The following is a 15,186-nucleotide window of genomic DNA, read 5'->3' as shown; positions in this document are numbered from 1 at the left end:
TAACATTCATAGGATTTGGCATGTTGTCATGGAAGTAGTGATAAAGATTTGTACACATTGCTGACTAGTGTTACAAACATTATTCTGTCCCTTTGCTCTGTGCTGTAACTTAAGTCCTGATATGAACATATTTGCGCGTCATTTTCCAAAAAATATTATTATTATTATTATTATTATTATTATTATTATTATTATTATTATTATTGTAAAGACTTTATGAAGTGCTTTACAATAAAAATGCATTACAGATTAATAGATTAAGGGAAGGTTAATCAGGCAAACAAAAAAATCCTTGGGCTGGAATATGAATCCTGATTGATCTCGATAAATATTCAAGTAAATTGTTACTGTGTTATTTCAGAGTGGATTGTGGTTCTGTTTGGTGGTACCTGGTACTTCCTGTCCACACTCTCAGCATCTTGTGTCCTGGTTGTGTCTCTGTACTTGTGTCCTCTGAGAGTCTTCAGTCTATTTATGTAGGAACCCCTCTGTGCTGTAAAGGACTCTGTGAAGCACATTGCCTGTTTTTAGGTTAGCGTCAGCCATCTGTAAGTTTGTACCGTATCTGCATTTCAGTGTGAAGAGCGCAGCGGTTTTGGGAACTGAAAAATACCCTTAACAGTTCAGCTGATCTGCTGCTGCTGTTGAGCAGTTATTGAACTTAAGTGTCCCAGAGAGTGTCTGATAGCTACAGATGCCATTTGCTCAATGCCTGTTAGATCCCTTGTTCGTCACCCCCTCCTCTTGAGTGAAAGCACTCTTTACGTTGAGGTCTCCTAAAAGTGGCCATCTCCCCCTCTTTTCCTCATCAGCAGCCTCCTTATAGACGGAGCCAGATTTGAGCTGTCCATTGCCTGTAGCTAGCTACCCAAAGACTAACATCAGGGTCATAACATGACACTTACTGGCATAGGGTTGTGCTGGTTTGTCCGTAGGAAAGAGTGCATTCACCTTTATACCTCAACTCTAGATTGTTTACTCCCCTGGAACCTAGGGCTGAGCGATAAGGCCTCAAATTGAAATCTCAGATTTTGTTCATACCAAACTTTATTCACAGTTTTATTTATTTTTTTTCATTCTTAAAAACAAATGACAAAGAAATTACTCAAAACAAGTTTTGCTTTGATATTAGCAATAAAAAATAACAAGGGCAAACTGAAAAAAGTAGAGGGCTTCAAGTCAGTATTGCAAACTTCAGTCCTGTATATTGTTCAGTTTTGCTGTTGAAACAGTAGAGAAAATTACCAGTTCTGAAATTATAAAAATGTTGTTCAGCATTAGTAACATATAAAATATAATGTTATTCCTTGTGTCCAAATAACTGGACCATAGGTCTGTTGTAGTGGACGACATCCCCACCAGCTCTTTAGCAATCTTTTTATGTGTACAGTTATACAGATGAGGAAAGGCAACTTAAGCACAGTACCTGTGGCTTGGTAGCACATACCTGCAAAATCTAGATTTTCATTCTAAAAATCATCCTAAACCACAAATTTGCATCAATAAAATCGATTTATTACCCAGCCCTAGTGGAACCAAATAATTGCGACATGTACACCTGGAAATATCTCCATCCTCTTCCAAGAGAACTTTGTTGTTCATCATATAATATAAAACAGTCTAACTACAGGAAACACCCAAAGACACATAGTCTTACAGTCCATCCTTATAAAATCACATTTGTATTGATTCCTTTCTGCCACCAAAATGTCCACCTCTACACCACCACTAGTATGACCCTCAAGTTCAAGTTCAACGTTCAGAGCAAGGCACTTATCTCTAATAAGCAAAGCAACTGACCTCCACAGCACTTGTCCAATGGGATTCTGGCACTGAGGGAAAGGAGAAATTATGGCGAGAGAAATTTTACAATAGAGACGAACGCTACCCACGGCACTGGTGGGCAAATGTTTGTTCCAAAATAGTTATGTTATAAAAAAAACTGTGCTGAGAGTCTCCACCTCCTCCTGCGCTGTCTGTGTCTTACACACACACACACACACACACACACACACACACACACACACACACACACACACACACACACACACACACACAGCATCGCAAAACCTGACCATCTCAAGGGCTCATTTTACAGCATTGTTGACTGTACAGGACATCAGCTAATCAGCTAAACTTTGATTTGCCACCAGTCCTCTGCTTGCTAGCATTGCACCCATACTTATAAAGGTAACTAATTATTAACACAGAGGTCCGTTGAACCAAGACGGCAAAGTCTTTACTGCCTCCCACATAGTCAGCGGAAATGCATTAGCTCCACTTCTTCAGTTCTTACCTTTCGCGCGCTAGACATATACTCTGCAACACTGCTTGTCAGAAGGAACTCACATGTTTAGCCTGTGGTAATGAGCTGTTGTATTTAAATAATTTTGCTCTAGGTGGCTGTGGTCTCTTCTTTAAGTTTGTATACAACATAATACATTATAATCTCAATAAAATAAACAGAAACAAGTGTATATGTGAAACAAAAAAGGTAATTTAAAAAAAATGCTTGGCCAGTGGATTTTTCCATTTACCAGCCACCTTGGCCGCTAAGTCAAAAAGTTAATTTCGGACACTCTCTGTAGCTCTACTTTCCAGTCGTCCTGGGATTTTGGTAGAAATTCTTAAGCCAGCAGAATAAATAAGAGAATATAGGATACAAGGTTGTACAATTAATATTTTGATGTTTACATTCTAGATTTGTCCGTAGCATCTTAGTTAGCTGTTTAGTGCTGCTCTTCATATTAACCATCAAACTGTGCCTTCATGCACATTTGTTGCTGAATCTGCTGTAATAATCCTGGTATTCTGTAGGCTGACAAACCTTTCCATTCAGGTGCTGTTGCTTACATAAAAGCTCTTTTGTGTGTGTGTGTGTGTGTGTGTTGTGTGTGTGTGTGTGTGTGTGTGTGTGTGTGTGTGTGTGTGTGTGTGTGTGTGTGTGTGTGTATGCGTGTTCCCCAGGCTGAGAAAACCCAGCAGTACAGCACTGTCTTACTCCAGCAGCTATTGACAGTGACAGTGTACACTTGATGTTTGTCAGTGTGGGACATTTTGTAGGTGTCAGAGAACATGTATCTGTGTGTAAAGATCATACAAAAGAAGACTAACACAACAGGCCTCCTGTGGTGTGTAGGTGACAGGAGAGACCAAAACAGAGGAGGCCTTCATGGATGATTATGATGCACCTTGTGTGCTGTGTCAGTTTCTATTGTGACGTCAAGTGGCTGGCAGCAGCTGGAGCGATTTGTGTTCTCTTCCTGTGCTTGCAGTGGTTGCCAGGCAACAGCTGTCCAATCCCCTCGCTCTTCTCTTTGTCGTCCCTCCTCTCTTCTGCAGCTCATGTATGAAGGTCATTCCTCCTTCCCTCCCATTCTCTCTTATGCTTTTAATCTCAATCTTCTGTCCTTTAACCAGGAGACCGGAAACACGTTATGATTTAACAGGAAGTGATATAAGACGCAGACTAGAGAGAGCTCAGAAAACTGCTTTGGACTGTGTAGATATTGCTTACAGCAGTAGGTGTTTATGTAGTGTAGTATGGAGGGCCAAATCTGATAAGCTGAGGTTAGCAGTGTTCTGAATGTGAAATGCATTGTTTAATCAATAACTCTGCTGTTCTGTTGCTGCAGGATGACTGGGCTTCCTCAACGGGCCAGATAAACAAATCTGAATATGTTGATCATATCTGTAATGTGAAAGCATGACAAGGGAATGACCTGAGTAGAAACCAAAACTCAAAGAGGAAACCATACTTTGTGTTACCTATGCACATTGCTGGTTTCTAACCAAAATTAGAACCAAAGTTTGTTTGTTTTTTTGTTCAGAGGAACAAATTAATGTAGCAGTAGTCTGTACGCCTTCAGAAGATGTGCTGCTTGTACAGACATGGCTAGTCATTCTGCAATGTCTGTAATAAAACTCTGCAGTGATTTAGATGAAATAGAAGCTGCTGGCTGCTGCGGCTGATTTGCCTCAGTAGCAGCAGATTGTGTTTGTTTGTGTATGTGAGTATGTGGGGGAGTGTGTGAGTGCACACTGAAAATGGCTCCTTCTACATGCAGTTGCTACAGTAGCCTGAGTCCATGGGTTTTTCATTCCTGTCCTCTTCTGTCCTGTTACGCCTGATAATTAATTGGCCTCATTAACTCATTAAGAATTACAATCTCAGATTCTACAGCCGAGATCCCACTCTCACTTGATCTCTGTGCTTTATCACACACTAGTAAAGAGATGAATAGTGTTAGGCGAACAGAGTCAGAATATGAGTCTTGATATTTCAACTCATATTTGAATGTCTGTGCTGTCTTTTTTTGTTTGTGTTTTGCGTTTGTAGCAGTTGTCTAGTTGCCCCCTTTCTATACAATATTCCTTATGTGTGCACATAGCCAGTACACTCTAAAAAACAATTATTTGGCTCAAACAAAGAAACTTAATGCATTGGTTTGCATCAAACTTTTTGAGTTATGACAGCTTCTAATGAAATCACGTGCAACAAGTACACTACATTTAGTTAGGGAAATTGGCTTGTCTTCTGTAATCAAAGGCATTTTTAAGCAGCACTTAATTACTGATCGCAAAACACACGTTTTTGGGAGGGGGGTTTAAAATTATTTTTTGCGGGCATTTTCCCGTTAGGGGACATATTTAGAGAGACAGGAAAGGTGGGACAGAGAAGGGGGAGCAACATGCAGCATAGGACCACAGGCCGGACTCGAACCCAGGCTGCTGCAGGAGCGTGCGGCGCTCACTCTACCCAGTGAGCTAGAGATCACCCAGGTCACCCCCAAACAAGTTTTTAAGGAAGAAAGTAAGAAATTTCCTTTGTGTCATAGTTGTTTGGCCTGCAGGTCCCTAACAAAGTCTTAACTGTTTGAATTTACCCAGGAATATTAAGTGGTCAGAGGATGGGACTTAAAATCCTGAACTGAAGGTAGGGATAAGTTAAATTATCAAGCCAATTTAATTGCCCTACGACAACTTACATTTTTTTAAAACATAGATTTGAGTTAAAAATTCACATTATCAGCATTATTATGTCAACACAACTCATCAAAATTATGTTTGCAACTTTTCACTGATCTTTATCTAGATCAGTAAATTAAAATGTTTTATCCTGCAACCATGCATTTAATTAGGTGGTGGTGATAGGTCCCATGGATTACTTTTATTTGTTATGGTTATTATTTATTATGTTAATGTTAGCATGTTACTATTGGATGTCAGGGCGCTCATTACATAACATTAAGCACACAGGCTTTGTAACATTTTCAACATTACAGGCCAGAAGTGACCTTGCATTCATGTTTGGTCAGCATGGTAACATTTAGCCTGTTTACCTCATGTTTCCTTAGCCCATTATGTGTGTATTGGCATTTTGTACAGTTTTAAACATTTAGTGGTGCTAGATGAGAAGTCAGAGGTTTACCACAACATCATTTTGTTTTTTTTTACAAGTGATGCTAATAATGCACAATTATTGACTTAGCTCTACTGATTAAATGGCTGCAATACAAACGTATTGCAGCCATTTAATCAGTAGAGCTAAGTCAATAATTTCAAAAACATCATGTGATCATATCAGTTGGCAAAACCTAATTTATGTAAGCACATTATTGCACCCAGGTCCTCTCCCTTTTTGACATCTACTACATGCAACTGCCTCACATCACAAAATCCTGTGTGCATTAAGCTTTGACCTGTACTTTTGTGCTGGCTCTGCAGTATATGAGACAGTGTGTGCATAAATGAGGGAGTGTGTGTAGGTGTGCATGCGGGTGGGTGGGTGTGGAGATATGTACACTGACAATATCAATGGAGCAGTGATGACTCCAGCACTCTCCCTGAGAACAAATAGTTAACTACCAGGATTTGCTGTTATATTTCTATGGTCTTTCAGTCAACTGTGGTTTTATTTAGATACTTCGGCCACACCGTTCCTACAGCATTCATGCCAGTAAAGCATATAGAGTTGGACTGAACAGAGACAATGATGCTGAGGAAGACAGAGAGGGCTGAATGTGAGGTTGTGTTCCTCTGGTTTAAAACACATGGCAGGGTAGTCCTCTGAAAATCTGACAATGTGCTCTACTAAAAGCTGACTAAGTACTGCTGCATGATTTAACTGAATACACTGGGGGTAGCCAATTTTTTTTCAGGCGTTTTTGCGTTTAATTGATAGAACAGCACAATTGTGAAAGGAGGAGAGAGTAAGGCAAGAGGCAACATGCAGCAAGAGGAGTTGTTTTTTTAGTGTGTAATGTAATGTGTGCAATGTCACAGACAGGCAGAGAACAGGTAAACAATAGAAAGCAGCAGGAACAGAAGTCTGTGAAAACTTTTCATTGGTTTCTACCCTTTATGTCTCTTACTTATTCAGACTCTTTTAAACTCAGTGCAAATTAATTTGGATTGGTGTTTTGGTGCTGCTTAGGAGGAGACGGATGGTAATTAGTGACGGCGCATCATTTAATCTCGACAGTTAAGGAGCTGAAATTAGTGCGTTCACCCGGGTGTTGTGCTCCCATCATTGCCCACTAGAGCTGGAGGCACTAAAAACCTATGTCTACTGCAGTCATTTGACAAGGGTGTGATGCCAATTGTAGACATTCTCATTGTATTGAAAAGCCGGGTGCGAGCAGGTGTTAGCAGGGGGGTTTTGTGCAGTGGGAATGAGGCTTTAGAAAGCCAATGCCCCACTCTCCCCTTTGTTCCACAATATAATCCCCATATCGTTTTACATTATTTACATGTATTTACAGACTGTTAGGGTATCTCCTGCTTTACTTGCTGCTAAACTGGACTGTACAGTAATTTTAATTAATACAAACAAAAGCTAAGACATCCACATCTGGTCATCATCTAGTTTGTGATTCTGATCTCAGTATGCATATCACTACAACCCTGCTGTTAAGACTCCTGTCTTTCAAAGAGAGCTCCACTTTGACTGGGCTTCATGCTCAACAGAGGTGTTTAAACCTTACCCCGTTTGCATGATTTGGAGCATAATTTTGGTCACTTTATTTTGAAAGAATTGAAAGAAAATCAGAAAAATCACGCTTATAGCACAGGCATGATTCTTATGAGGTTGGCTTTGTTTTTTTTCACTACAGTGAAAGAGATATGACTTAACTACAACACAATTTCTTTATGTCTTTCCTTGCTTACATCAAGTTCATACATGAAAGTGCGGTAAAATGAAATGAGTTTTTTGTCTAATGCCTCCCAAATCCTGGAGCACTCTGAGCCTTCTGATGCACTCAGTCAGTTCCAGAAGACACACTCAGGGGTTTGAGATAAACAAAAGTAGAACAAAAAAGTTCAGTTCACCTCTTCCTCGAGTCAAAGTGGTGCTTTTACAGCAGCACCGAGGGGGGTGGGGGGCATTTTAGCTGTATGGGTGTTCACGGTGCTTATCTTCTAGCATTAGCAGGGCACCTGGAAAAAATGTCATCCCTAGCTCTGTGCGTGTGTGCGTACAGTAAGTGCTTATCTATCTCTCTAACATCTACTCTAGCCAGAGCAGGCTGCTTGTGTAATGCCTTTTTTGTATCTCTGACAGAGATGAATAGAAAAGATATGGTTGGTACAAAAGTGAATACGGTGGTTTTGGATGTCGTTGAAACTGTGACTTTGGAATGTAAGTTCTCTATTTCTATGGTAAATTACATTTTGAAAGAGTAGTGTGCTGTTGAGATTCATATTAGGACTGGGCAATATGGGCTACAAATTATTTTGCAATATTTTTAGGCTATATCTCAATACACAATATATATCTCGATACTTTTAAATCTCCTCAAAAGCACTTCATAAATGGTAGAACTGGGAGACAGAATCAAACATTAAATTTTTTTAACCTAATTCCCTCTCTAATGTGACAATATTAAAGGAATGACTTGGTACTTTGAAAAAACATTATGTTTGGTTTGAGTATACATTTTGATTAATTACACACTTAAAACCTTCTACTGCTTTAAATGAGCAAAAGTATGGACAGCTGTAGCTGCTGCTTTTGCATTCATCTTTTCCTTTGTTTTTTAAAAGAAAAAAAAAGATCAACATAGTGAGTCCTACTCTACGGACAGATTATAGTTTAAAAATGTCACTATTTATTTGTTTAAAAAATAAAAGCTATAACCTGGAAACATAATGAGGGTTTTTGCTGTGGTCGGACGAGCATATTTTTCACACGTGGAGTAAATATTGACAGAATAGCTGCAGTGGCCTGAGTGTGACAGACACAATGACCAGCAGAGTGTCAGCAGTGACGCTCAGGAGCAGATGTCTGCTGTAATATACAGAGCAGACAGCAGAATGTGGACAACCCATCTGTTACTGTTAGCATCAGCATTCTGTCAGTAGTCCTCCCTCCCTGTCCCCCTTCATTTTGCCTGTTTTCTTTTGCTCAGTTTTGTTCTTAATCATTTGTTTTAAGATAAAACAAGATATTACTTTATTAGTCCCACAGTGGGCAAATTTGCACTGTTGCAGCAGCAAAAGGGATCGTGCAAAAAAAGAAGCATCAGTAAATAAAAAGAAAAAGGCAAGATATAACAAATAATCATTTTAAAAAAAGCAGCTAATAAAAAGATAGATTGAATGGCTGATTTCACATTATTGCACAAAGGAATTACAGATATTGCACCACTATAAATCTGTATCACTGTGATTTGGGGCAATTTGCAAGACAGACATTAAAGACAAGTGGTCAGAACTAATACAGCACAGACACCCTGACTTATAGTCTTTGGCATGAGTTGAGCTCACTTGATCCTTTCATTCCCATAATGCAACTGAATAGCGTGGGCAAACAACATTTTCTTTCATACTCCACACCCCCACTTAGTAAAGCGGGCTGTTAAAGTATTTTAAGCACAACAAAAAGCACAAGCTAATATACTGTAACTCTGATGACAAGAGAAAACATCATACAATAGTTTTCACCGTTAAACTTCAAGGAGAAACTTCAGCAGTGATGTGTTGGATGCGGATTTTCCTTCATATTGTTTCAGACCAGGTAGCTGTGGGATCTCAGTAGATACAGTTTTGTGTGAGTAGTGGAATATCATGATCCACTTTGAACTAAAGACTGAGTATGTGTGAGTGTGGAGTAGCAGCTCTGAGCCTGTGGGTGAAGCTGCTTGAGCCCACGCAGCCCTCCCACTCACCGCAGAGGATGGGATGCATCAGCAGCCAGGGAAACGCTACACCAGAATGAAAGATGACGTAACCCACTACCACTGGAAATCACAGGACAAGAAGTGGTATAGTGTGGCCTCCTGTACAGCTTTTAATTCCTCTTTACTATCTGTGTGTTTATGTACACACATTTATACCTGAGAGGTGCTGATTATAACCTCAGCCATCTCCAGTTTGCTTTGATGGAACAACTGGGAGTAATTTTTGAGGTAGACAATAAGTTTCTTCTTTTTTTGACTCTTTTTTTTTCTCCACTTGTACCCAGCTAGTTTGTGAATTTAAGCCATAAATATTTGTGTTTTTTATTGTAACCTTAATTGTAGTGCTTAAGAAAATCGGAGTTCATGGTTCAGATACGTTGAAAATAAATTCAAATTCATATCCATATATTTTCCACATGTGGATTTCAGATCATTTACCATACATTTTAAAATATTGTTGACTATACTGAACTCGCAAAATATCAGAGATTATAGCAATTATTGTAACTATGAATACAGTACATTGTAAAATGTATTATATTTTATTCCATATATGTTTTATTCTACATACTATATAGGTTCCACAGTCTGCCAGTCTATGATCATGAGAAAAATATATTATGTTTTGTCGTTTGACATATTATTGAACATAATTTAGAAAATATAGATAAAGATAGATAGATAGATAGATAGATAGATAGATAGATAGATAGATAGATAGATAGAAAGAATTCAAACATATTTTCCAACACTCATATTTAAAAAAAAAAAAAAAAGTAATAAATAAAAAAAATCACATTGTATTTTGTTATGTCTGACTTTGACTATATCTGACTTCTGACATGCACCTTATACAGTAATGTATGATATGTCCTCAAAAATATCTTTTTAGGGAAGACTTACAACCTGCCTTTTTTCAGTAATACTTTACTTTGTGACTAAGCATGGTTTTATAACACTCACATTCGCACCATGAAGCTTCCTCGGTGGAACCAGACATATCCTCAACCATTCTCACACAGCCGGTCCGGGGGTTTGGACCGGAAACCTTTTTATCACCTCAGCGCCATCCAGTTTCCAGTCATCAGACATCTCTGTGTGTCTGTAGATTTTTATCATAACCTGAGTGAATCAGGCAGGATGTTGTCCTCTGTGGTTGATGATGAGTCACTGCTCAACGTTATTTTGCCGTCTCTGTGAAATGTGTTGGCCGAGTCTGAAATTGCCGCCCAACACGCACCTAATGCTTGATCATTATTAGTTAGCACTCTATATTTTGGTATTAATTATACTTTGCAAGTGTTTTTTTTACTCATCTTTAAACAGTGAGCCTTACAGGAATCGGTACTTTAAATGTTATGGGCTAATTCTAAAGAGTACCCATTGTTGTAATGACTTTTCATCAAGTGCCATCATTAGGTCAAAATTTTAGTTTGCTTAATGCTTTTGTTTATGACCAAATACCTGCAAAACTAAAGACATTCCTATCAGCCTCAGGTGTACTTTGTGTTTTGTGCTTATGTAGAATTTTGTTAACGTTCAGCCACACAAAGCAGCTAGCATGGCTATAGACTTATTGAATTAAAATTGACATTTTTTTCCCTCTATCTCAGGGATACAAAACTCCATTTGCCTGGTGGCCACTGTTGCAAAATGTCAGGAGGCCAGGGGCCAGTTAATAAACAAACATTTATAATTGATTTAAAAATAATTAGCCCGGACCTCTGTCAGGGGCTCCAAGGCATCCTGTCATGGCACTTTTTTTTAATAAACAAACTCTATTTGTATGCTTTTTAAGCACTCTGTTACATTATTGGCATTAAATGTACAAAATAATCTATTTATTTTTATTAGGAATTAGAAAATGGTTGGCGGCTGACCCTGCCCCATGGGCCATAAGTTTAGTAACAAAAGGAATTGCTTTTGTACACGTGAGGAAATATTTTTAGTTTATGTGTAAGTGAACCAATGCCAAAGTTCTAAATGTTGATCTGGTTTTCATGTGTAGAGGCAATGGCAGCCACATTGCTACATTAATTTCTTGACTTTTAAGGGGGATGAATATAGACAAAGAAATATAACAGCTTTGTAAGTCACTTTATGATGTAAGTAAATGTTAAAAAGATTGCGTTAAAGTTACATTGCCCAACACTGGTTTTGTCAGTCTGACTTGGAAGTAAATAATTCACAATTATTTACTGTCCATCCTTGGTTTTCAATTGAGATATTTTTTCTTTGTGTGGTTCCTTCTTTTTTTCTGTAACACTCTCTCTTAAATACACACACACACACACACACACACAAACACACAGGCTGCAAGAGACGAATTACAATTGGATGGGGGAAGGATTTCACTGTGGGGGGAGGCAAAATAGAGGAAAATAGGAAGGGAGCAGGTGTACATAAAGAAGTGTGTGTGTGTGTGTGTGTGTGTGTGTGTGTGTGTGTGTGTGTGTGTGCGTGTGTGTGTGTGTGTGTGTGTGTGTGTTTGTGTGTGTGTGTGTGTGTGTGTGTTTAGAAGAGGATGAGGTACAAAAGGGGTCACATATTTGAAAAAGAGAGGACAGGAAGAGAAGGAAGGGGGAAGGGGAGTGCAAGGTAATTTATGAGGCATTTAAATACCACAAGGTTTAATCTCTTCACACACACACAAACACACATACACATCCTAACCCAGTTCCATCGTGTCTGCACATAATTATCCTGACATTAGATCCAGTGAATATTTGTGGATGTGATGAAACAGAAAAGAGACACAGACTCCTTATGATTATGTTTGATTTTACATTTCAGTAGGGCTGCAACTAATAATTAATTCCTATTTCTTGATTTATTGTCTGGTCTACAAAATTCCACAAAAGCATGGAAATTAACGATCACATCTTCCCATAGCCCGAGGTTACGTTTTCAAATATCTTATTTTATGCCATCATGAGTCCAAAACCCCCAAATACTCTTTTTAATTTTTCTCTAATAATAGAAAACCAGAAAATATTCACGTCATCATGGACACGGCCATAGGTATAGAGGTATAAACACATATTAGACACTTCATTCTTCCAGCCTAAGTCTCATTAGCTTATTTTATTAGAGTGAATAATGTAATTAGATTTTTGGAGAATTTTTTTGTCATACATTTGCATAACAGTGATGAAAAATTGATGAGCATGAAACCAATATATGCTTCAGGATTATGGGTTTATATTAATGTTTCCCAGGTGCTGTGTAAAGACACAGATTTACTAATTAAGGTGATAGTTACCCTACTTGGTGTCATTATTATCAAAACAGGTTATGTTTATTATTGCATGCTGATTATGGTGTGACATTTTGTAGCTAAAGTGTGTTTTGTTGTCTGTATTTATCCGAAGTGTTTTATATATATAGGTATATGCTTTTGACTCTGCTCTAAACGTTCAGCTGTTCACGAGTAACATGGTCTGTATGTCATTTTCCCTTCTTATTGAAACATAAAAAGTCTGACCTCTGTCTCACCTGTCCATTTTTGTTCATTCCTCCTCCCGTCCATCCAGGAGGGCCAGCAGCTGATCCAGGAGAAGCCGGAGCTCAGTCCGGTGGTCCGGAAGAAGTTGGAGGAAATCAGGGAGTGCTGGCAGGATCTGGAGAGCACCACCCAGGCCAAAGCCCGTCAACTCTTCGAAGCTAACAAGGCCGACCTGCTGGTGCAGAGCTACGAAAGCCTGGACCAGAGACTGGGCCAGCTGGAGGGTCAACTGCACTATGTGGACCAGGGACAGGACCTGACTACTGTCAACAAGCAGCTGAAAAAACTACAAGTACGTAGGATTCAAAAACATAAATTGGTCTTAGAAATTATCTGGTTAAAATTCTGTCTCTCTCTAACTTCTAGCTTACTGATTCTCAAACATTAAGAGCTGCAATCCCCTCAAGTTGTATTAGATGAGTGTTAACTTTGTTTTTATTGGCAACCAGAAGATTTACAAAAAAGACACTTACAAAAACATTACCGCTAACTTTATTGCCAAAACTTTTGGCGATAATAAATGACAACAATGTCAAGTGCTTCAAAGTAATAAATAAAAGTATGAGCCAAAAGACAAGTTAGCAGGTAAACAAGTGACAGCACACAAAGATAGATAAAATTAAAAAGGTATATTAATGAAATTAACAAATAAATTAGTACATAAAATAATAATATTAATAAGAAGAAGAAGTAGTAAAAAAAAAGAGGAGAAGAGCGGGAAAAAGAAGGGGAGAAAACACACTGGGGTTCAAGTCCATTTCCATTAGATTCCTAATCAAGGTAGCCGTCTCTATTATGTTAAGCATATTTTAAATCTAAATCAAATACCCTCTTTGATCAATTGGGTACCAAATAAAGATTAGAAAGAATAAATTAGTTAAATAAAATAACATAGAAAAGTGAACGAGAATAAGTAAATTAAAATAAATACATTTTTAATAAGGACATTTACTTGTGACTTGTTTTTGTTTTGACCTTTTTAGGGTTTTTTTTTTTCACTTGAGTCATTATCAGAGAAGGTCCAGAAGCTTATTAGTACCCAGTTTTTGATAATAAAAAAATAAAACAGCAGCAACAAAATGCAACATTGTATAGCTATATAAAAAATTACAGTTTTCTCTATCCCATTAATTCATCAGCTCTAGGCTATGAATTGTTACATTACAAAGAATAATATTTAAATCTACAAGAAAAAAAATTCACTAATTTGATTTCAGGTTTGCTTCTTATATTTCAGTTTGACGTGTTAATGCTCCAGAGTGTAGGATTTAGGAGGGATATATTGGCAGAAATGGAATAGGATATAATAAGTTTGTTTTCTTTAGTGTATAATCACCTGGGGAATAGGAAATAGGAATTACTGTGTTTTTGTTACCTTAGAATGAGCTGTTTATATCTACATAGGAAGCACATTCTCATCCATGTAGTCTGCCATGTTTGTATAGTAGCCTAGAACAGACAAACCAAACAGTGGGCCTAGATAGGAACATTCGCATTTTCTCATCAGCCACTGTAGTTAATAGCCCCTCCATGACGGGAGAGTTGGAAAAACACAGATTTGTTTTAACATGGAACTGCTGTATTCAGTGTTTTCACCAGGTTTTATTACCTGATCTGTTAGTGTTGGACAGGAAGGGAGTTCTGCAGATAATTCCGTTCCTGGTAAAAACCTTCCAAACAATGAACATTGAAGGAAATCTATCTGGGAGAAGTTTCACCCAGTTACAATCTGCAGTCATCTCTGTGAGATGCCACTAAATCCTCCTAGATTGTAAAAACTGCTATTTTAACATGTATTTATTTTTTAATTCTGCTTGGTGATTAGATGGCACTGCTGCTATGTGTCTTCTCTGAGTTGTTTTTTGGTTGTAGGCCTTTTCCATCACCCTAACATGCAAGCAGTGAGATAACAAGTGTCTCTATTTTCTTTATGAATAACTGAAGCATTATTCTGGCTCTTATTCAGTGTTTTTTTTAAGTTGAAGTCACAGCAAAACGTTTTTAATGCTAACGATCTCTCTACGTTTTTTGCCAGATATTTATGTTATATTGGACTAAACACATAATGCATGTTTATCAAAAGTACCCGTTGCTTTTCTTAACAGTTTGACCTAAATTGTGAATATGAATCTGTAGCTCTGCTTCTTTACTCTACATACTGACATGTCTCACAATGACTCACTGCTCACGTTATTATTGCCACACTGTGGTTGCCTCTTCTCATTAATATTTGAACAAAACATCATTTTTGAAAATGACTAACAACAACATTTCTCACTGTGTGCCTGTAATGCTTTCCGTTCAGCTTTTCATCTCATTTCAGCAAAGTTGGCCTCTTTTACTTTCACATCAACATTAAACTTTAATATCTGTAGATGCTTTTTATGAAATTCTATAAGCCATCAGCATTCATGCCAACCTGGTGAGCTTTTGTTCAAGATCATTTTACAAATACTGATGATCAGAAATGATTGATAAATTTATTTTTAAATACAGATG

The 15,186-nt window shown here is 37.9% G+C and overlaps 1 protein-coding gene across 3 annotated transcripts in view; it reads left to right on the top strand.

Annotated features, from left to right (window-relative positions):
• sptbn4b (spectrin, beta, non-erythrocytic 4b) overlaps window positions 1–15,186 on the top strand; it is a 96,857-nt gene that overhangs the window by 58,369 nt on the left and 23,302 nt on the right. For all 3 annotated transcript variants that reach the window (XM_088079300.1, XM_088079299.1, XM_088079301.1), the window contains one exon: window positions 12,716–12,979. In XM_088079300.1, coding sequence (XP_087935426.1) covers window positions 12,716–12,979 — 264 coding nt within the window. The remainder of the gene's footprint in view (window positions 1–12,715; window positions 12,980–15,186) is intronic.

Source organism: Plectropomus leopardus, chromosome 6 (assembly GCF_026936395.1).
Source record: "Plectropomus leopardus strain MGB_pleo_1.0 chromosome 6, ASM2693639v1, whole genome shotgun sequence".
Taxonomy (NCBI): Eukaryota; Metazoa; Chordata; class Actinopteri; order Perciformes; family Serranidae; genus Plectropomus; species Plectropomus leopardus.
Note: the sequence above shows the minus strand (reverse complement) of the source record. Positions and strands in the feature narration are given on the sequence as shown.